This window comes from Microtus pennsylvanicus, chromosome 11 (genome assembly GCF_037038515.1).
Source record: "Microtus pennsylvanicus isolate mMicPen1 chromosome 11, mMicPen1.hap1, whole genome shotgun sequence".
Classification (NCBI taxonomy): domain Eukaryota; kingdom Metazoa; phylum Chordata; class Mammalia; order Rodentia; family Cricetidae; genus Microtus; species Microtus pennsylvanicus.
Window position 1 is genome coordinate 37,905,898 of NC_134589.1, and position 23,557 is coordinate 37,929,454.

The 23,557-nt window shown below is 44.2% G+C and overlaps 1 protein-coding gene across 3 annotated transcripts; it reads left to right on the top strand.

The window, feature by feature from the left end:
- Positions 1 to 8,172: 8,172 nt before the first annotated feature.
- LOC142860278 (C-C motif chemokine 3-like) lies at positions 8,173 to 23,553 on the top strand. Of its 3 annotated transcripts, none has more exons than XM_075991320.1 (3): positions 8,173 to 8,307; positions 9,011 to 9,122; positions 9,340 to 9,805. In XM_075991320.1, exons 1-3 carry the CDS (start codon positions 8,232 to 8,234, stop codon positions 9,428 to 9,430), a joined length of 279 nt encoding a protein of 92 aa, XP_075847435.1. In that variant the 5' UTR covers positions 8,173 to 8,231; the 3' UTR covers positions 9,431 to 9,805. The 3 variants fall into 3 exon arrangements, with proteins under 3 accessions (XP_075847435.1, XP_075847434.1, XP_075847433.1); XM_075991319.1 differs by lacking the exon at positions 9,340 to 9,805 and adding an exon at positions 22,253 to 23,553 and having other exon boundaries at positions 8,174 to 8,307; XM_075991318.1 differs by lacking the exons at positions 8,173 to 8,307; positions 9,011 to 9,122; positions 9,340 to 9,805 and adding exons at positions 21,243 to 21,422; positions 21,929 to 22,040; positions 22,253 to 23,553.
- The last annotated feature ends 4 nt before the right edge of the window (positions 23,554 to 23,557 follow it).

A 23,557-nucleotide genomic window follows, 5' to 3' on the forward strand; every position in this document is an offset into this window, starting at 1 on the left:
TGTCAGTGCTAGAGGACTGAGCACCTACTACGTATCAGGTGCTTTTTCAGTGTTGGAGGACGGAGCACCTACTCTGTGTCAGGGGCTGTGTCAGTGCTAGAGGACTGAGCACCAACTATGTGACAGGTGCTGTGTTAGTGTTGGAGGACTGAGCACCTACTATGTGACAGGTGCTGTGTTAGTGTTGGAGGACTGAGCACCTACTCTGTGTCAGGGGCTTTGTCAGTGTTGGAGGACTGAGCACCTACTGTGTGTCAGGGGCTTTGTCAGTGCTGGAGGACTGAGCACCTACTATGTGTCATGGGCATTTTCAGTGTTGAAGGACTGAGCACCTACTATGTGACAGGTGTGTGTTAGTGTTGGAGGACTGAGCACCTACTGTGTGTCAGGGGCTGTGTCAGTGTTGGAGGACTGAGCACCTACTATGTGTAGGGGCTTTTTCAGTGTTAGAGAACTGAGCACCTACTATGTGACAGGGGCTGTGTCAGTTTTGGAGGTGTCTATTTTAAATGTATGAATCACGATTAATAAGCACTCAGGGTCAGAAATTGGGGTTTAACCTGAATATCTTAAAAGCCAAACAGCCAGTCCCTAGCTCTTACCTTGCCCTCAGTCTGAAATAGTGATCTTGCCTCCAGGAATCTCAAGAGGAGACTGTGTCTGAGAGCTGTCTCCCCACTCCCCATTTTATATTCCTCTCTAGGGCTGCGATTAAAGTCATGCACTTCCAGTATCTATGGCAACTAGGATGGCTACTGGGTATAAGGTGTGTGTTACCATAAGCTGAAATGGATGGCTGACCAGTGGGACTGTTCTATCGCAGATCTTTAGGCAGTCTTAATTTATTAAAATACGATTGAAATGCCACTATAAATGGTGGTTGTGAGGTGTTGAGAGGGGTTCCAAAATGTGAGGCCTCGGAAGAGGGACAGCAAAAATATAAGAGACAGGGTGAGGAGGAGGGCATTGGGAGGGTGCAGAGGGGTGCGGTGGGAGGGCGGGGAGAGGTGCAGTGGGAAGGCGGGGAGGGTGGTGAGGGAAGGCGGGGAGGGTGGAGAAGGAAGGCGGGTAGGGTGGAGAGGGAAGGCGGGGAGGGTGGAGAGGGGTGCAGTGGGAGGGCGGGGAGGGTGGTGAGGGAAGGCAGGGAGGGCAGGGAGAGGTGCAGTGGGAGGGCGGGGAGAGGTGCAGTGGGAAGGCTGGGAGGGTGGAGAAGGAAGGCGGGGAGGGTGGAGAAGGAAGGCGGGGAGGGTGGAGAGGGGTGCAGTGGGAGGGCGGGGAGGGTGGAGAGGGAAGGCGGGGAGGGTGGAGAGGGGTGCGGTGGGAGGGCGGGGAGAGGTGCAGTGGGAAGGCGGGGAGGGTGGTGAGGGAAGGCGGGGAGGGTGGAGAGGGGTGCAGTGGGAGGGCGGGGAGGGTGGTGAGGGAAGGCGGAAAGGGTGGAGAGGGGTGCGGTGGGAGGGCGGGGAGGGTGGAGAGGGGTGCGGTGGGAGGGCGGGGAGGAGTGCAGTGGGCCGATGTCTTGGCTGTTGTACCCCTGAACACACAGCAATTATGACAGGCTATACAAGATCTGCTCAAGGTCAAGCCAACAAAGCAGTCAAAATGTGAGCAGGCAGGCAGCAGTGGGCTTAGTGGGTACCAGAGAGAGGGAGAGGAGGTGGGGGAGGAGAGAAGAGAAGAATAGGGAGGACAGAGGTGAAGAGATGGGATTGGAGAGGGGAAGAGGGTGAGGGAGGAAAGGAAGAGGAGAGGGCATATTGAGGGTTCATCATAGGGGTAGGGAGGATTGGGGTGGATTATGGGTTTTCCATGTATACATATGCCAAGTTGTCAAAGAAAGAATAAAAGATAAAAATGCAAAGTGTGAATTTTTAAAACAAAATTACATTAGGTTGTCCTTCTTTTACCAAAAAAGTATGTATGGTGACTGTAAAACTTTTAAAAACTATAGGAAGACATGAACCTTAAAGTTCTTAAGATTTAAGACGTAAGACTTAAAATTCTGTATCGTTATGTCCCTAGCCGTTAGCACTTACGTTCTTTCTCACAGCAGCATGCCTGTCTTCCCATTGTTGGTTCATATTCTGCAGAGTTACTGAGAACTGAGTCACTCCTGAAATACAGTATTGATGAACATGCGGCATCCCTTCATCGGAAGCCCTAACTTTTGTGTTTAATGCATTAATACATAGGTAGGTCCATCCATTCAATTGTTTTGAACCTTTCTCTAAATTGAGCTGAGAACTCTCTAGCTAGCCAGAGAGTGGGTGTTGGTAATTCAGGAAAAAATGAGCTCTTACAAGTGAGCTGTATTGACTATCTCCTATGTCACAGTAGGGTAGGTAAGGAAAATGGTAATGTACTGTATATTTCAACAGAATAAGGACAAAGATCATGAATGTTTTCACCACCAAGAAATTACCCAATGGATATACAGACCCTGGTTTGGAATCATACAGTTATACACATTAAAATACTCTACGTTGCCTGTAAACAAGTAAACGGTGTGTTTTACTAATTAGTCTATTAATATAATTAAAATTATCTTTAATTAAAAAACTTGGGATTTATAATAACCAAGTAAATGATAGTAATTGCAGTTAGCACTTAACACAGCTCTTAACCATGAGTCAGTACCAGCCGAAGTACTAACCTGTTCTGTTCTCCCAGTGGTACTTTGAAGTCAGTATCATTATTAGTTTCTGTCACACATGAAAGCACTGAGCACAGAAGGTGACTAACCTACAGAACACACAGCTGATACGCCACAGATTTGGAAATGAAACCAAGGAAGTCTGGCGCTAAGATAAGTAAGTCTGAGAAGGAAACTCACTTCTTTGCAAATTTCTGTTAAAAGCTTAACGGCCAAGTCCGGTCAGTGTGCTGCGGTCTCTCGGTTCACATGTCTTGAGCAATAGAATGCATCAACTTCTCTCTCTCTCTCTCTCTCTCTCTCTCTTTTTTAAAGCATAGAATGTTTGGTAATTTTAATAGTTTTCCAAGAAAAGGGGAGGGAGGAAATGAACACATGTGATGTGACAGCAGAAGGGGGCACCGTGGAGGCATGGGGGCAGCAGGGAATGGGAGTGGAGAAGAATACTTTACATGTAAGGAATGAAGATACTGGAGGCTGGAGAGATGGCTCAGTGGTTGAGAGCACCGACTGCTCTTCCAGAGGTCCAGGGTTCAATTCCTAGAACCCACATGGTGGCTCAAGTATCTATAACTATATGGGATCCAGTTCCCTCTTCTGGTTTCAGACAGACACACAGACAAAACACCATGTAAATATAAAATAAATAAATAAATTTTAAGTAGTAAAACTATATGTATACCAAAAAAAAAAAAACCAAAGGAGTTAATGGCACCACACAAAGAAAACCCACACAATCAACTAACATGGGCTAGTTGGCCCAAAGAGACTGAACCTATGACCAGGGAGCAAGCCTGGGACTGACCTAAGCCCTCTACATATATGTTACAGTTGTGTAGTTGGCTCCCTTGTGGGACTCCTATCAGTGACAGGAGGGCTATCTCTGACTCCTTTGCCTGCTTTTTGGACCCTATTCCGCAAAGTGCCTAGTCTTGAGGCAACTTGATATGCCATGTTTGGTTGATATCCATGAGAGGTCTTTATCTGCCGAGAAATGAAAAAGGAGTGGATCAGGGTAACAAGGAGAAAAGGAAAGAAGATTTATGGTCAGGATGGAAAATAAGAGAGCAGACGATTTAAAACATATTTTAAAAGAAATTATTCAGGTTGTATTTGTTTATTTTTTGTTTTTTAAAGATTTATTTTACTTTTAATTATATATAGGTGTGTGTGTTTATGTGTGGGTACGTGCACCTGAGATCAGGTACTCATGAAAGTCAATGCATGCCATGCCTCTGGAGTAGAAGTGCAGGCACTTGTGAGCTGCCCAGCATGGGTGCTGGGAACAGAACTCAGGTCTCTGCAAGAGCCCTTTCTTAACACTGAGTCATCTCTCCAGCACATCCCCACACCACCTTCAATTTCCAGTGTAGACTAGGAGAGGTGAGTAAATAGTTGTAGGAAGTTGGAAGTTGTGGGAGCAGAAAGAGGAGTCAAAGCGACTGTGACTTCCTGGCCTCTGACTTGGAAGCTTGATCAGACAAGATGTTTTCAGAGGAGAGATAATACAGAAGTCAGGGGGTAGATTCAGTCCAGTATGAAGATATACAACCAGATCTACAGTGGATGTACACACACACACACAAACACACACGCAAGCACGCAAACACATCAAAGAAAATGGCAAGAACTCAGGTAGAAAATAAAGGGCTCACATCAAAATGAAGGGATGGCATCATTGAAACCTTGCCTCTCCAGGATGTGAGAAGGAAGCCTGACTTTAGGATGCTGTTTCTGCTTTCATGAGTGATGTGCCCTTGCCTACTAAAGCTATGGAAAGCAGAGTTAGACCTAACAAGGGTGTTATCAATTAGACCATTCATGGGGCCACAGCTGACAAACAGGAGCAGAGACTGATACTCAGGGAAGTAAAACCATGGTGGGGAAACTAGAAAGAAATCAATGGACAGAGCTGGATCATGGGAAGTGTGGGAGTGAGAAGAGGCGAGCAGAGCAGTTGGAGGGAAGGACAAAGAGGAGTTGCCCCACCAGACTCCCTGGGCTCATAAGTAGGATACGGAGCTGTGGTGGGGCTGTGGGAAGGCTGAGTGAACGGTGAATCTAGGATACAGATTAAGCCCTCCACACCAAGGAGGGGTCTATTGTGTTGACTACTGGCTACTTTCTGTTAGGGTTGCTAATGGATCATGGTGTTTTCCCTAAAGAAAAAAAGATCATGTCACTATGTTTTTTTTTTTTTTACTCCGTCTCTTCCCATCAGTATTTGGCTCTATGATGAGTTTTCAAGTATAATACATTTTGTCCAATCTGTGATTTATTCATTTACCAAATATGCATTAAACCTCACTATGTTTCAGGCGTCTTGGCTTTGTTGCAGATACAGTGGAAAGTATTGCTGATAGTGAAGTGTATTGCTGACCAGTCTATGTGTAACCCCAAGCAAGCCTTTTTTCCTGGAAACACCAGTCTGTCACCAACAGCATTTCTAAGACACTTCTAACTCAACCCTTCCATGACTCTCCCAATGTGTGTACTGAACACATACTATGCAGGTAAGCATGGCATTTTCCAATCCAAGTGAAAACACATGGTGAAAGACAATTTCCTGGTTTAGAGATTCATATGAAAAGTCTTACAACTGTATAGACACTGAGGATTATAGATTCCATCCATTGCCTTCATTCAAAAGAACTAAATTAGTGTCTTGGTCAGGAAACCTACCCTGTTAGACTCATCATGTGCTAGGATGTTATCCAGACTCTACCAGTAAGACATGGTCCGAATTTGTTCAAAACCAACGGGACATCATTCAAATTTTAAAACAAAAGTTTACATGGATGACGGAGGACCCACTGCAGTAAGTGTTGTGATTCTGGAAATCAAAATCACCAGGAGAAATGGAAGCAGAGCCTGTGTGAGTTAAAGACTGTACGAGCAGAGGACTAGGACCCAGGCCTCTACAGGCACCAACCACAGCTCCAGGTGAAGGGGAAAATTTCACAAAGCCTCACTCCCTAGATAACAAAACTACAGGCAGGCAAGTGCTGTCAGAGAGGGACAATCGGCTCTCTCTGGGGATGAACTTCCAATGGGTTATCCAAATCCAACTGCTCTGCCCCAAACACATGTACGTAAGAGCAATGCGAGATGGACTCAGTAGGTAACAGAAATGAGAAGAGAAGGAGAGGTCGTGAATTTCAGAGGGAGTTGGGAACCATGGGGTAAGTTAGAGAGGGGAAGGAGTGGAAGTGATGTACACTGTGTGTGGAGACCAGAAGAGTGTCATCTGAATGATGAAGGAAGGAAATCGAGTTCAACATGACTCAATAGTCCATGTTGGATCAAACTTCTAGAGTCAGATATACAGTCCTTTATTTTGGGCAAATAAAAGTATAGCACAGTATAGAAACAAGTTTTCTGGTGTAACACACAATCCCCTCTGCACAAGGAAACATGATTATATTGAAACCTCTTCTCAAAATACATGTCACTTCTTCCATGAAGTTGGGTTCTAGAGATAGGCTACATGCATTATCTTATGGGCCTATGGAAGGATCTGATGTGGTCTTGATCACACAGATAGCACTTGAGGTCCTTGGGCCACTAGCCACTTCCTGCCATAGTTGTGGGATCTTCGGGGAGTCCCTGGACATCCGGGTAACACACAGGCCAACTAGACTACTAAGTATCTGCAGTGGTAGTTGTGGGGGCTCAGGAAAACCCCTAGGCATACAAATAGTGCAAAAGTCACCGAGACCATTGCCCACCTCTGGTCTTGCTTGTGGGACCTTGGTATGGGCTACCCTACAGACAACACAGATCACCAGGCTATTAGCCACCTCCATTCCCAGCCTTCTGGTTGGAACACAGGCTGTACATCTCTCCCTGTGTGTTTAGCACTCTTGGTTTTCCAGAGCTTTCCTGTGAGACAAAGGACATTTGTGCTCCCATCAACACAATTAATGTGTGAAATTCTCAAGAATTTAAGTGAAGAAATGCTATGCCATACCAATAGGGAATGTCTAAGAGCACAGGATTGAAGCACATTTTAAGGCATTAAACTTAGCCTCTCGTTACCAGCAATTAATTTCCTTTTCCATAGAGATGAGAATTCTTTTTTTAAACTTTATTAATTTCAGTTGTGTGCATATGAGTGTTTGGGTGCATGTATGAGCCTGAGATAGTCAGAAGAGGGCTTGGATCCCCAGCAACTACATTTTCAGGTGGTTGTGGGCTGTCATGTGGATGATGGACACTGGACTCAGGTCCTCTGCAGGAGCATCCAGTGCTCTAACTGCTGCGACATCTCTCAAGCCCCTGATGTGAGAATTCCTGAAACAAATTCTTAGAACCAGGAAAGGTCAATCTTAGCGAATCTTTGATGCTGTCAGCAGCACCTCATATTGTTCTGATGGTGTTCACTTTGGGAGACAGGCTGTGAAATGTCCCTCGTTTCAAAATGCCTTAGAGGGCTGGCAAGATTTCTTAGCAGGCAGAATCAATTTCTACATATACTTGATTCTTTGAGTTCAATCCTGAAAAGAAGAGAAAGATAAAACACTAAGCTGGAAGCAGAAAAAAATTAAATAAGGAAGAGAAAGACGGATGAATCCTGTCCTCGGGCCTCCACATACTTGTTACAGCACACGGCACATGCATGTACACATAAACACACTTGTGGCCTGCACACATGCAATGTACCGATCATAACCAGCATAAAATAAAATTGAAAAATGTAACCCTATAGACACTTAGAAAGGAGCGACTTCCTATGGTGTGTCCTTGTTTTGCTTATGCCTGAGGCCCTCTACCATTTTCTTGTATCAAATCTATGAACTCCCAACTCCTGAGAGAAGAGCTTGGAGCCAGCTCTCTCTATGTTTAAAGATGTCTTCATATTTGGGCTGTTTCCACAAAACTCTTTCCTAGAAAGGCTTTTTCTAGATTAACGGGCATCAATATTTTTAGGCTCCTCACGTATCGACACCCACACCTGAAGCATTATGTTCCCCAGTGGCCTAGTCACTCTGTAGCTGATGATTGGACAAATATCTGAAATGTGACCTCAAGTCCCCTACAGCTCTAGCTGCGAATTCTTTAACTCAGTTGCTCATGCTGGTGGCAGAGGGGCTGCTGTGCCACCATCCACAACTCTTCCATCCACGTGGTTAGAGAAGCTGAGAAATGACAGAGTTTCCGTTCCATGGTGAGGAATCGGGCTAGAGTGTTCACTCACAGAGCAGTTTCTATCAGAAGGACCTGCTCAGAATAGCCCTGGGTCGACATTATCCTAGCTCCTCCCGCTCACTAGAAAAACTAATTTCCCCTCAAGAAGTAAGGATAGGTCACGAGTTGAGAGCTGGGACTACACCTCAGAGATTCTGTTCTTGGATATCCTGAGCCCTATGTGGTCACCAAGGACCCTGGGTTGTGCAATATCCAACACGACACCATTGCTGTGCTTAAAAATTTCCCTCCACACCCCCGGATTCCATTTCCCCTTCTGTCGGGGCTGACTATAAAGAGAAGGGGCACATGGCGTCAGACACCAGCAGGACACACGCGGCAGTGAGGACCAGTCTCTGCTGACAAGCCCCAGCTCCATCACTTGCTCTGCAACATGAAGGTCCCCACAGCTGCCCTTGCTGTCCTTCTCTGCACCATGGCTCTCTGTGACCAAGTCTTCTCAGCTCCATGTGAGTCCCCATCGATACAGCTCGTGTCCCCACTCTGGTCTTGAGCAGACCACAGCAGTCTTTTCTGTGGCTTCAGAGTCTACAAGAGAGAAGAAACTGATCTTTCTCTTTAAGATTTTTATTTTTCTCTCTGTGGGGTGGAGATTTTTAACCTCTTGTAGGTACCTGGGACTTGGAATCACAGTGAGCGAGAGGACCGCTGTCAATCACTTACCAGCCAGCCCTAGGATGCCTAACTCTGTCTCTGAGATGCCTTAGGCCATGCCCCAGGTGTCCTTTGCTAATTTTTGTATCAGAGACAGCTGTGGAAGGGACATGGGGTAACCCACAGAAAAATTGAAAGCCCACAGTGGAGACAGAGAGAGGGAGGACGAGAGAGAGAGAGAGAGAGAGAGAGAGAGAGAGAGAGAGAGAGAGAGAGAGAGAGAGAGAGAGAACAGACAGATAGGGAAGGCATTTTCTGGTCCCAAATGTGGTCAGATCCGTAGCCTTCCTTACCCTATCAAGAAGTAGTGTTGTCAGAACTGAACAGTGTCCAGAGTATGTGGCTTTAATGACGTTACTTTTTGGCAAGCATTGTAGGAAAATCTCAGTTCATTCATTAAATGTTCTCCTTCAAAAAAAAAAAAAAAAAGAAGAAGTAGTGTTGGCCGATTTTCCTGCTCTATGTTGACTTGAACACATTCTGCCTTTCTCCCTGCAGATGGCGCTAACACCCCAACCTACTGCTGCTTCACCTACAGCAGGCAGATTAACCGCAAATTCATTGCTGACTATTTTGAGACCAACAGCCTTTGCTCTCAGCCAGGCGTCATGTAAGTCTTCTCCTGCTTTCCCTTACATGGGGATGTATAGACAGGGTAAGGGAGGGTTTATAAGCCATGGAGTGGGGAGCACAGGATCCTCTCAGGGGCCAGTGAAAGAGGCTCTCTAGAGCATCTCTTTGGATAGGGGTCTGGATGGAGATGGCACAGAGGACCTCAGACTCTTCTATAGGATGATCCTATTTTTGACCCTCATCTTTCTCCATAGTTTCCAAACTAAGAGAAACCGGAAGGTCTGCGCTGACCCCAAAGAAACCTGGGTGCAAGAATACATCGCTGACCTGAAGCAGAATGCCTGAAAGGCTTGGAGGCAGTGAGGAACCCCAAAACATTCATGGGCCCTGTGTGGAGCAGGGTCCTGGGTTTCAGATTATCCCAGCCACCTCCACAGCTCCATCTCCTGTAAACTGTTTGCTGCCAAGTAGCCACACTCAGGGACTCTCAACTTCAATTCTAATTTAATTTATTATTATTTAATTTTGTAATTTATTTTATTGTCACACTTGTTCTTGTGACTCTTAGTTCTGAACGATCTCAGGGTACTTTCCAACCCCCCTCCCCCTCCCCTTGCTCACACTGTGTTTGGTGACAGTGGGAGTGGCTGTCACCAGCCTGTTCTAGGTAGATACAGTGACAAGGTCACATACTGACAAAGAAACAGTGGATGCTTTGTTTACACCAGAGAAATAATAAATATGCTCTTATAAAAGTGATTGGAATTGAGTTTTATTTTATTTCCTGGAAAATGAGAATTACGGATGAAGAGGAATAACAGCAAATAATGAAGATATCTGAAATAGAATCCAGGGGTGTGGGAGGGGATGGGATGGTGAAAATGGGTGTGCTCCCATGGGGCACTCCCCTTCATACTGGAAGTATAGCGCTGGACCACTGGAATGGTGGCTATTTTGTGAATCAACTCATAATGAACCTGCTCTAGAAAAGGTCAACCTTTAAATAAACATTATCAAGTGGCAAATTAGTTTTGCATCCCAGGAATCAAGCTTTCTTAAGAACAGTTTTGAGGATTACTCTAAACTTGGTGTTTTTTGTACATTGTCCATTTGATCTGGCTTTTTGTTTTTGTTTGAGTCAAGTCTCACTCCTTAACCTGGTCTGACCCGAGGCTCAGAGATCTGAGGGCCTTTGCCTCCTAATTGCTGAGATTAAAGGCACCACCATGCCACACATCCCTTCCCCTCCTAAAGCTTATGTATTAAGATATTAGTCCCCAGTACAGCAGTGTTCAGAGGTGATTGGTGCTGAGGGCTCTGACCTCGTGAATTGTATTGAAGTCATACTTTAATAGGTTTACGGGGTTGGGTGGGATTTCTGTGGTAGCAGCAAGACCTATTTTCTTCGTTGCTTTTCTTCACATGCCGTGTTTGCCGTGATAAGGCCTCGCCATTTGCCTGAAAGTACCCTGGTCATCTTCAGAAACCATGAGAGGAAATAAACTTTTCTTCCTTTGAACTGAGGTTCTCGGGTGTGTTGTCAGGGCGATCAAGAGCAGACTAAAGCACCTGCCAGTGCGGCAGTGCACCTGAGACTGCACAATCAACCATCCCCACCTGTCAGAAAGGGAAAGCTGGGCTCAGAGAGCTAAAACTACTTGGCCAATATCAGAACATAAATGATACAACCAAGTCACCACACTCAACTTTTACTTGCAGACTCTTCTATTCTACTGACCTACAGCAACCGCCCAGTCAAGCAACTACCCCAGATCAAGCAAGTCAGCGGTCTAATAAAGAAGCACTCCTGGGGCTGGCAGGATGGATAAAGGTACCTGCCACCAAGCCTCGTGGCATGGTTTAGCTCCAGATCCTATGGGGTAGAGAGAGAACCAACTTCTTCAAATAATCCTCTGATCTCCACATGCACAGAAAACGAACAAATGAAAATTATTTTTTCAAAAGGAGAGGCTACCATTACTGAAGCCTCCTTGTCCCCAAGTTGGCAGGGTTGTATATGACATTGTTGCTATCCTGAAGTTCCACCAGCAAAGGGGGAAGTAACTTAAGCCTCTTACTTCACCTGAAAACTAGAGCCTCTGTTCTAATGAGGGAAGCTGACCTGAGAACTTTGGGCCCTTTAAATATCTCCTGGCTGTCCAGTGAGATGCTAGTCCAGCTGCCCAAACAGTAGGAGACTCAGTTTACCTGCAGAAACCGCCAGAGCTGTCAAGGTCACAGAGGAATCTCCTGCATCAGCTCTAAGCAACATTATGTGGGTGTCTGTGTTTCACTCACCATCATTCCAGATAACCTGAGATCGCCCCAAAAGCTATGTTTGCCTCTAGCAGCCCAGCAGCTTCAGATGACACTGTCTACAGCTGTGTCTCTGTGCATCTTAAGATGTCTTTAGTAGAAAGGGGAGAAGCATGTGTTCATGACAGCTGGAGTGGACAGGACCAGTACAACTTGTTGGACTGGGGAGATTTAGCTAAAGGTTTGTGGTTAGCAAACAGGAGACTATCCATCTGCATGGCTGGTCAAACAAACAGCCCTCCTTTTTCATGTGTTAAGGTCAGCCCAAGAGACCCTAAGAGCTTCAGTGTGTGTCTGGAAGCAGCACCTTTAAACTGTGTCTTCAGGCAACAGCAGAAGTGCAGAAAAGGTGAGAGACCACAGAGAACGGAGAGAGGTCTCAGTAAACCATGAGACTGCAAAAGCCAAGAGCTGTGGTGGCAGAATGGCTGTAAAACAGCAGCCACCAAAGCTGACTGACAAAGCTGTAAACATCAGTTCTAAGCCAGTGTTGGGCCAGGCACTCAGGCAGAGCCTTCCTGACACTGAGGGGCTCCCCTTGGCTCTCTGTTGCTTCCATCTGAATAGAACCAAAGGGCCCAAGGCAGACTGCTAAGGCAATTTTGGCTCTCTAAAGGTGGTGCCTCCAAAAGTGAGCATCACCAGGGAACCAGAAACACAAGTTGCAAGGCTTTACCAACCTTTAGGCAGTGGGCCCATCAAGCCGTGATTTCAAGAGCCTCTGGGCCGTGATGGTGCACACTAAAACCACTTACTGGTCTTTTCCTATTCAGACATTCCAGACTTCATCCAGGGCCATATTTCTCTATGGTAGAGTGCTCTGGCTTTCTCAGGGTGTTTGGTAGCTCTTTGAGGAGGAAGCCAATCCAACCTAAGCCTGAGCTAATGAACTCTGTCAGGTACAAAGTGAGCTGTGGCCCCAGGAAACCCAGATGCAGCTTCCAGGTTGGAATCTCTCCCTTAGATGGGTTTCTGGGAAGATAGCCAGACCCTGACAGACTTACAGGAATCTATTTTTTGTTGGTGCTAAGGGAAGAGTGTGTTTTCACTGAGAAGAAAACAAAACAAAACTTCAGATTCTTTTAAATATGACTTTCTATCCAATCACTTTTTGCTGTTTGCTGAGGTTAATCAAGGTACATATGTCTACGTAATTTCATATCAATTTAAAGTTGGACAAATAATAGGAAGAGCGTCTTCCTAAAGGAAATACAAGCCTGTGTTCTAGGCAAGGACTTAGAAATGTTTGAGGGGTGGGCTATTATTGATTTTCTTTGTTGGCATATGAAGGGCATTCACATTTTGTATGTGATATATATATTTCTTATCTTTTGCTCTGCAGAGTACAAAAGTTTGTTATGCCCGTATCAATGAACCTCACAGAGTCATTATCTGATGCAAAATACATGAGGGTCTTAGTTTAGCAAGCTTTAGATCGGGCCACCAAACTCCAGCACACTGATGAGTGAGAAGAGGATGCTTCCCAAGTTCAGAAAAAGACAAGCTTTTAAAGGGGAATTGCCCCAACTAGGGAGTACATGTCTTGGCATCTTGGGATTGGGTAAAGAAGATTTTTGAATCCAGTGGTCATTTTGGGGGGGCACAAAACCCTAACAAAGCTACATAAATTGTTGTCAGGATATCTGCGTGGAGATCCACGTGTCTCTGCCCCAGATTAAAGGTGTGAGCCACCAATGACCAACTATAAATTAATGTTTTTGAATTGAAGCTAATAAAGTACCTATATTAGCCATTCTGAGGGTGAAAACAGAACAAGTTTGTACCCAGCTGTTAAGCTGGCTCCTGGGGAGAAGCACAAAAGTCCCCTAGCCTGCTGCTTTCCATTGTAGCTGGTACTTCTGGTGACTATCACCTGGCACTGGCATTTCTAACACTGTGAAGGTCCATCCTTGCAACTGGACTTTCTTTGGGACTCTAGTCTCAGCTTTTCCCTATGATCTCTTTATGTCTTTAAAGCCATTATTGCCTGGGTGACTCTAAATTACAAAGTTTAACTACCAGAGCAAGGTATATTCTTATGTATAAAAGCATTGAGGAGCAGCTTTAATATTTTAAATCATATTATTTATATATATATATACACATCATACATATATACACACATATTATATACATATGTGTGTGTTTGTATATATATATATATATATATATATATATATATATATATCTTGTTTTCAGGACAGGGAGATGAATCATCATACAAAAATGTAGTGTCGTGCCTACACTACAGGACGGTTCGCAAGTCGGGTAAGGTGCTGGTGATTAAAACACACACACACACACACACACACACACACACACACAGTCATCTTTGAAACAAGAATGCCAATTTTATTGTGTTCCAGGGTAGCTTATACAGGGACTCTCCTTGACTAACAGCCATGCCCTCGCTCTTGAGATTTTTCAGCTGCAAGCCAACCAGAAACCACTTTCCTGCTATCAGGAACTCATGAGAGTCTCGTGCCGAGAGCAGCTGCAAGCACAGGAAAACAAGTTGTTTACTCGGACAGGCAAGGGGTCACAGAAAATTCAGGGTCTGAGGGTCTGCAGTCCCCAACACAAAAATCTATCCCAATCCAAACTATCTTGGAGATTTGTTGTTGCCTCCTAGTTAGACCCACTCCACACCATCAACTTGAATCAAGATGGTGGTGAAATTATGTGGCATCTATGGCAATCCAAAATTTAAAATAGAAACATGCCTCATGGTTTCTTTGAAATTACTCATGCGTTGATTTTAAGTTACTAAATCCCAGTGTTACTAGTTAACTTTTTAACTAGTTTTATTTAACTTTAACAGATTTTTGACCATATTTAACAAAATAAACTCACGTAAAGCAAGTCCAAATTTTTACTGTTCTGCTTCGTTTTCTTTTCCTTGTCACTGTGTCAGGGTCTCACATTGACAGAGTGGCACAGAGGAACCTTTTAAATGAGCATGCCTGGGTCTAGTGAAGGAAGAGCCATAAGCTAACTCTAGAGCCAGCTTCTCAATAAAGAACAGCATAAAACAGTTTCAACATTACCTCCATCAAAAAGACATCTGAATTCCTGCTCATCTGAATTCTCAGCCATGCGGTGGGTGTTGACTGGCTGCTGTTGGTGCAAACAGTATCCAAACCATTTTCATCCCAGTTCTGTACTTGCACGCAAACTTGCAAGTACACCAGAAAACCAGACAAACTTTTTAACAAAACAAGCATACAAAATTTTCTCAAGAAATTGACTCTTTAACAAGACAAACAATTTTTTAAACAAAATTAACCTAGTATGGTCAATTTTTAAACTTATTTTATGCTTTGTTCCTCACATTTAGTATTTGCAGATATGAAATAAACACAGCAAACATATTTCACATCACCGGGCCTTCTACCACTTGCTATATACCTTCAGCCCATTTCTCTGATTTCATAAACATTGCTATTTAGGACAAATTTCTCTTCCTGTTTCCTCCCTTTATTATTTTCATCTCCTGCCTTCTTTCTTGCTTTCCAGTTAATATAAAAATTTTTATCAAAAACTTTCTGTAATTTCCTTTCTTTTGAAACCCAGAGGTTCTTCTGCCCTCAGTTGCAGAACGCTGCTCCTTCCCTCCTTCAAAATGGCAGCCCTCAAGATCCAGAGGCCTGGCACACAGAGGTGGGTGGAGCAAGCTGCTCCAGTCCTGGTCCCTGCTCCAGCATGCGTGTCCCGGCACTTGCACATGCAACTGCCCAGATCATGATCTTTTCAGTCCACTGCTTTAAGGACCACCGCAGTGCCACTAGGCATGTAGACCGGGTACACAGCCTTAGCCAGCCTGAGCCCATAAACTGTTTCAGAGAGCAGGGTAACCCAGTCGCAATCCCCTGAGAGCTGTTGGGGGGTCAGGTCCACGGAATAGCACTGTACTTCTTCATACGTGTCCAGATCTGCCTGATAACGCCTGGGGTGCCAAAACCCAGAGGCTGGATAACCTAGCGACTAGGGATAGAATCAAACGTGACTGAAAATAATGCCAATGAAGTGATTCCTAATGACACTCTGCTGTACTCGTAGATTGGTGCCGAGCCCAATAGCCATCAGAGAGGCTTCATCCAGCAAATAATGGGGGCCGATGCAGGTATCCACAGCCAAACACTAGGCAGAGCTCAGGGATCCTGCAGAAGATGGGGAGGAAGGCTTATAGGAGCCAAAAAGGTTAAGGGCACCACAAGAAAACCTACAGAATCAACTAACCAGGGCTCATAGAAGCTAACAGAGACTGAACCTGTAACCAGAGAGCCCTTATGGGACTGACCTAATCCCTCTACATATATGTTACAGTTGTGTAGCCCAGCCGTCTTGTGGGACTCAAGTTGTTTTCATTTTATTTTACCTTTTGGTTTTGTTTGTTAAAGATTTGTTTTATTTTTAATTGCATATTGGGGAGTGTGTGTGTGTGTGTGTGTGTGTGTGTGTGTGTGTGTGTGTGTGTGTCTATGTGTGGGTATGTGCACCTAAGAGTGGGTGTTCATGAAAGCCAGCAGCATCTGGTGCCTCTGGAGTTGAAATATGGGCAGTTCTGAGCTGCCCAGCATAAGTGCTGGGAACTGAACTCAGGTCTTCTGCAAGAGCCCTTTCTTTAAGCTGAGTTGTAGGTGGCGACTGCTCTTTCGTTTCCCAACTGCTCAGACCCAAACCATCACACAGAAGCTATATTAATTACAAAACTGTTTGGCCAGTGACTCTAGCATATTCCTAGCTAGCTCTTACATGAGAAATTAACCCATTTCTATCAATCTGGGTATCACCATAAGGTTTAACCTACCAGTAAAGTTCCTAAGGTTCTGGTTTGTCCTTCTCTGGCAGCTACATGGTGTCTCCTTGACTCTTCCTACTCTCTCTCTCTCTCTCTCTCTTTCTCTCTCTCTCTCTGTCTCTGTCTCTCTTTGCCTCTGTCTCTCTGTATCTCTGTCTCTTCTGATTTCCCACCTGGTTTTACTCTGCCATTGTCCCAAACAGCTTTATTCATCAACCCATAAAAGTACCATATATACAGAAGGTCATCCCACATCATCTTCCCTTTTCTGTCTAATTAAAAAGCAAGGCTTTAACTTTAACATAGTAAAATTACATATAACAAAACAGGTTCAAGCAGGAATTACAGTTACAATATTTAGTTTATTTATATCTGGTAAAATTAAAGAAAATATGCTAGCATCTATTTTATCCTTGTGAGTCTAAAATTTCATATCTTATTCATCTTTTATCATAATTAAGGAAAACTAAAACTATCTATCATCAACTCTTAAAAGACCTCAGAAGGAATAATATTACCTAAGTAAACAGAAAGTGCATTGTAAGAAACTTCTAAAACTCTAGAATTAACCAAACATCTTACCGCCTGGACAGTCACCCAAAGATCTTCTATAAGATTGGGGCACCCATCTTCAACCTACAGACCCATAGAATCTGGCAGACACTTTCATGAAGCAGGAAATTTGAAGGCTGTTTTGCATATCTTGGCAATTTGTCAGTTACTTTCTTCATGATCCAGCAGAATATCTGGCAGTTTCTTCTGTGAAGCAGGAACCCTAAAGGACTGTCTGAATCTCTCTAGGCAAGTTCAGCAGTCATTTTTCTGTGGGTCCTGTGTGTCCAGTTTATACAGCATACCATCAATCAGTCCAGGCAAGAGCAGTTTCTTGCCCAAATTGCTAACCAACTCCATAAGGAGCCTCTTCAATGCCTATCACTGTTTTGAAGTAAGTGGTGCTGCCAGAAACAGACATGTCTCACTGTCAAGAAAAGTCTAACTTCATGAAGCATTTTAAATGCCATATTCTGTAGGTCTTTGGAGTGCTGAAGATTATCTAACTAAAATATATCTCTGTATATCTAGAAAACCTAACTAACATGACTACATGTTTGAATATTATAAATGACTATCAATTAATCTGTATTTCTTAACTACACATTATATTTTAAGTGAGCTACGCAAACACAACACTTTAAATAAGAGCAGAAATACATATATACAATGTAACAAATTGACCTTAATTTGTAACAATAGACCTCCTTTAAGTGAAAACAAATATTTATAAACAATCATTTTGAGAATTTGGATGTAGTTTTCTCCAAACTGTTTCCTGCTGCCTGTTGGGGGAAGTATTTTTAGAAAATCATAGAGAGCTTTTGGGGGGGAGGGGGAGTCCTTGTTCCATCAAACCACATTAGATTGTAAGGAATCCACAGGTTCTCATCTTCTGTGGAAACAAAAGCAGAAGCTCTTTTCCAAAGCAACATAACTGTGGACCCAAATTTTGAAGTCAATACCTTAAAATATATATGTTGGTTTAGCTTAGCAGCCCCAGAATAAAATGTCTGTCTGCAGTAAAAGTTTGAAGAAAACACATAATATGCATAATCCAGATTCTCTGTGTATTTTTCATCTTTACATGGCTTTTTTTTGTCTTTACTCTTTTTCTATGACTATGTGTACTGTTTTATATTATTTTTACTGTCTCTTTAAACACTTTGTTTCATTTTTTAAAACTTATTTCTTTTATAACGGTCTATACTCTTTTACTTCTCTCTCCCAAGCCTAAGTACATTTATCCAACACTGTGACGAGAGGTCATTTTCATCTGAATCTGTCTTTATTGTGTATCTGTAATCATTTTCTGACAAGCAGCACTTTGTTATTTTTTTTTAAATGCTAAGCAGATGTGGCTAGAACCAACTCTCTGCAGCCCTGCCTGTTTTTTCTACCCTGTCAAACATGGTGGAGATATGTTTACCACCTCTGCAAGCTATGCTCACCACCCTAGTTCCAGGGACACAGTGGGTCTATGTCACCATTAAACAACTAGTATCATGTTGCTCACAAACCCCATTTAAGTTCAGGACCTACTGAAAGAGCCATAGTTCATGCTGCCAGCGTGGACTAGGAAGCTGGGATCTTAAAGAAGTCATACATTTTTTTTAAATATTTATTTATTCATTATGGATACAATATTCTGTGTGTATGTCTGCAGGTCAGAAGACGGCACCAGACCTCATTACAGATGATTGTGAGCCACTATGTGGTTGCTGGGAACTGAACTCAGGACCTTTGGAAGAGCAGACAATGCTCTTAACCACTGAGCCATCCCTCCAGCCCCAGAAGTCATACATTTTTTTTTTTGCAGCTAAAATTAAGCCAGGAAGACTTCTCTTAAAGGAGCCGTGCCTCTGCTTGCTGCTGACAAACAGAGTCTATCTGAAAAATTGCAGTTACCAAGAAGCTGTGCTTAACTCTGTTCTTTTCTGTCTAGAACTCCTTCCCAAGCTCTCTCAGTTTTTATGTGGATGTAGTTGCCCTATGTTGGGTAGCAATTTATTGGAGTACAAAAGAGGTTCACACTAACCTGTAATAGAGTATAACAAACTTTTATTGATTTCGGGGTAAACTCACAGAAAGAGTAGCGATCTGCAGTTCTCTGCACGTGCTAGGAACTGGAACCAAATCCAGCAGCCAAGAGGCCCAGGTACACTTTACACCTGCATTTATAGGACTTGAAACCACGCCCAAAGTGGGCCGGTATCTTAAAGGCTATTGGCTGAAGGAGTTCCCAAAGCATTGAGTCATCTCTCCAGCACATCCCACACCAGGTTCAATTTCCAGTGTAGCCTAAAGTAGGTGACTACATAGCTGTAGGAAGTTGGAAGTTGTGGGAGCAGAGAGAGGAGTGACTGTGACTTCCTGAAGCTGGATAAGACAAGATGTTTTTGGAGGATAGATAATACAGAAGTCAGGGGGTGGATGGAGGCAAGTACCAAGATATAGAATCAGATCTACAGTGGATGAACACACACACACACACACACACACACACACACACACACACACACACCAGAGGAAATGGCAAGAACTCAGGCAGGAAATGAAGGGCTCACCACAAAATGAAGGGATGGAATCATGAGTCCTTGCTTCTCCTGGATGTGAGAAGGAAGCCTAACTCCAGGATGCTGTTTTTGTCTTCATGAGTGATGGGTCCTTGCCTACTGTGACCTATGGACAGCCCAAGGTAGACCTAACAAGGTGTTATTACCAGTTAGCCCATTCATGGGGCCACAGCTGCCAAACAAGAGCAGAGACTGATACTCAGGGAAGTGAAACCATGGTGGGGAAACTAGAAAGAAATCAATGGACAGAGCTGGATCATGGGAAGTGCGGGAAGTGAGAAGAGACGAGCAGAGCAGTCAGAAGGAAGGACAAAGAAGAGGAGTTGCTCCACCAGACTCCCTGGGCTCATAAGTAGGATACTGAGCTGTTGTGGGGCTGTGGGAAGGCTGAGTGAAAGGTGAATCTAGGACATAGATTAAGCCCCTCCACACTAACTGAAAGGGGGTTCACTGTGTTGACTACTGGCTACTTTCTGTTATGGCCACCTAATGGAGCTTGGTGTTTCCTGTAAAGATTAAGATCTTGCCTCTATGGTCTTTCTTTTCCTTCTCTTCCCATTAGCATTTATCTCTATGAGGAGTTTTTAAGCATAACACATTTTAGTCAATCTGTGATTTACTCATTTACCAAACATGCATTAAGTCTCACTGTGTGGCAGGACATCTGGCTTTGTTGCAGATGCAGTGGAAAGAATTGCTGACAGTAAACCATCTTGCTGACCAGTTCTATGTGTGACCCTAAGCCATTGTTCCTAAAAACATTAATCCGCCACCTAAGCATTTCTAAAACTCTTCTAACTCAACCCTTCCATGACTCCCCCAATGTGTGTACTGAACACATACTATGCATGTAAGCACGCCATTTTCCAATCCAAGTGAAAAAACATGGTGAAAGACAATTTCCTGGTTTAGAGATTCATATGAAAAGTCTTACAACCCTATAGACACTCAGGATTATAGATTCCATCCATTGCCTTCATTCAAAAGAACTAAATTAGTGTCTTGGTCAGGAAACCCACCCTGTTAGACTCGACATGTGCTAGGATGTGTTATCCAGACTCTACCAGTAAGACATGGTCTGAATTTGTTTAAAACCAATGGGACATCATTCAAATTTTAAAACAAAAGTTTACATGGATGACCAAGGACACACTGCAGTAAGTGTTGTTATGCTGGAAATAGGAAGTGTCCAGCGCTGAAAGTGGCTGACATGGCAGTTTTCACTTCCTCTTCCAGATCAGAAACTAAATTGTAGATACAAAGGTGGCTTCTGAAGAAGTGAGAGAGTGATGGGGTGGGTGGATGACTGAGGATTTCTAGCTTAAACAGTAAATAGATAAAGAACATGGACTGTTAAGAAAGTCCTGATGAGATTGGACACAGTCAGGGTGTATTGTTTTGGGAGACAGGGTCTCACATACCCATGGTTAGCCTCAAGCCAATGATGTAGCTGAGGATGACCATGAACTTCTGGTTCTGTGCCTCCATCTTGAGAGGGCTGGGATTACAAGCAGGTCTCCCTACTCCTGGCTTTCCTGGTATGTAGTTTCTAATGAAACTAGTGATTATGACACTTTTCTTTAGAATTGATAGCAAATGGGAAGAAACGTGGATGCCCCATCCCTGGTGAAACCACCATTGCCCTTGATCTTGACTTTTCTTTATGCCTCTTGCTACCAGCTTTAGGAATCACCAGGAGGAATGGAAACAGCCTGTGTGCTTTAAAGACTATAAGAATAGGTCACGAGTTGAGAGCTGAGACTACGTATTGGGGATTCTATTCTTAGGGATCCTGAGCCCCATGTATTCACCGAGGGCCCTGGGTTGTGCAATATCCAACACGACACCATTGCTGTGCTGAAAACTTTCCCTCCACACCCCCGGATTTCATTTCCCCTTCTGTCGGGGCTGCCTATAAAGAGAAGGAGCATATGGCTTCAGATACCAGCAGGACACACGCGGCAGTGAGGACCGGTCTCTGCTGACAAGCCCCAGCTCCATCACCTGCTCTGCAACATGAAGGTCCCCACAGCTGCCCTTACTGTCCTTCTCTGCACCATGGCTCTCTGTGACCAAGTCTTCTCAGCTCGATGTAAGTCCACATGGCTACAGCGCATGTCCCACTCTGGTCTTGGGCAGACCACAGCAGTCTTTTCTGTGGCTTCAGAGTCTACAAGAGAGAAGAAACTGATCTTTCTCTTTAAGATTTTTTTCTCTCTGTGGGGTGAGGATGTCTAACCTCTTGTAGGTACCTGGGACTTGAAGTGAACAAGGGGAGTGGTGTCAATCACTTACCAGCCAGCCCTAGGATGCCTAACTCTGTCTCTGGGATGCCTTAGGCCATGCCCCAGGTGTCCTTTGCTAATTTATTGTATCAGAGAAAGCTGTGGAAGGGACGTGGAGTAACCTACAGAGAAAGAGGAAGCCCATAGTTTAGAGCAAGAAAGAGACCAGAAACAGAAACAAAGACAGTTACAGAAGTCTTTTCTAGTCCCAAATGCGGTCAGAGCCCTAGCCTTCCTTACCTGTCAAGAAAGTATGTTGGCTGATTTTGCTGCTCAATGGTGACTTGAACACATTCTGCCTTTCCCCTTTCAGATGATGCTATCACCCCAATCTCCTGCTGCTTCACCTACAGCCGGCACATTAACCGCAGATTCATTGCTGACTATTTTGAGACCAGCATCCATTGCTCTCAGCCAGGTGTCATGTAAGTTCTGTTCTCCTGCTTTCTCTGAAATTGTGGGTTGTGGAAGAGGGTTATGGAGGCTTCACAGCCTTGGGTGTGGGGGAGCACAGGAACCTCTAAAGGGGACCAGTGAGAGAGGCTCTTTAGAGCATCACTGATGGTGGGTGGAATGGAGACTCCACAGAGGACTTCAGACTCTAGTTCTAGTTCTTGACCTTCATCTCTCTCCACAGTTTCATAACCAAGAGAAACCGGCAGGTCTGCGCTGACCCCAAAGAAACCTGGGTGCAAGAATACATCGCTGACCTGGAGCTGAATGCCTGAGAGGCTTGGAGGCAGTGAGGTGTCGCAAGTCCACAAGAGTACACAGCTAAAGTACAGGTGACCATCCAATAGTGAGATCCATGGGAAGTATGTATACACTCCACATGGAGAACCCGACTGCAGAGCTTCAGGGACACTTGCCTTTTGGATAGTCACTGTCAATTCTGTAGACATCTTGTGGAAGCATGACATTTCTCCCTTCCAAAATATCCCAGGAGTGGATAAATCGTTCATTGAGATAACCTGACTTTTCCTCTGCAGGCAACTGGATACCTTTTCCCACTTGAAAACATTCACTCAGCCAAACCTTTGTTCTAATAGTGTAATCTGCATAAGTTAGTCCCCCACAATTACCCTATTGACAGGATTCATTGCCAAGAGTGGAGCCCTAGGCAGGAGGAATTGAGCACAGTCACAATATGTCTACTCTTACCTGACAAACAGGTCTGGGTGGCCCTGAACTCTCTAACAGCAGACTCGGGAAGGTGGAATCTACTGGCCTTTTGCTCTAACCCAACAAGCTAGTAATATTCTGTATTTACCCTTTGTCTTGGTTTCAATTAACACAATAGCATAGCCAAGGACATTAACTGTTTATGCCTTTGCCACTAGAGATGCAGGAGAAAGGCTTGAGTCCATACACCAGCCAGCCTCAGAAAGAAATCACTTCTCATCCGGTGTTGGCAGGCACCCTGCTGGAGCCAGAAGTGTCCAGAGTGATTCCCTTTAACTCAGCCAGCTAGATACTGTTGAGAATCAAACACCTTGCCTTCCTTCCAAGCCCGTGAGTAGTTGCTATGGTTACCAAATTCTTATTCCCAGTCACCAGGGAAAGAAGCAGAAATGTTCAGAAAGCACAGCAGCAGTGCTGGGCTCTTCTACAATTATTAACCATAAACTTCCAGCTACACTTAAGAAATGTAGTTAGTGCATGAAAATGTCTTCTTAGAATTCTGTCGTGATTTAAAGTCCCATTCTTAATCAATCCTCCCGATACCTGCCAGGGAGTTTCATAGTCAGGGCTCTCCCTCTGAGATGTAAGATGAGGCTTCCTGTATCTGTTTCTGTGAGTCTCTGAAAGGCATGCTTGATACTATTGTAACTGCCTATCAAATTGTTAATTTGTCTGTATGATATAAAAAATGAAAGTCGTGTGGGGAATGATCCTTTTCCTTCCTCGCCCAAAGAATAAAGAAACCTGCAGAAGAAACGTG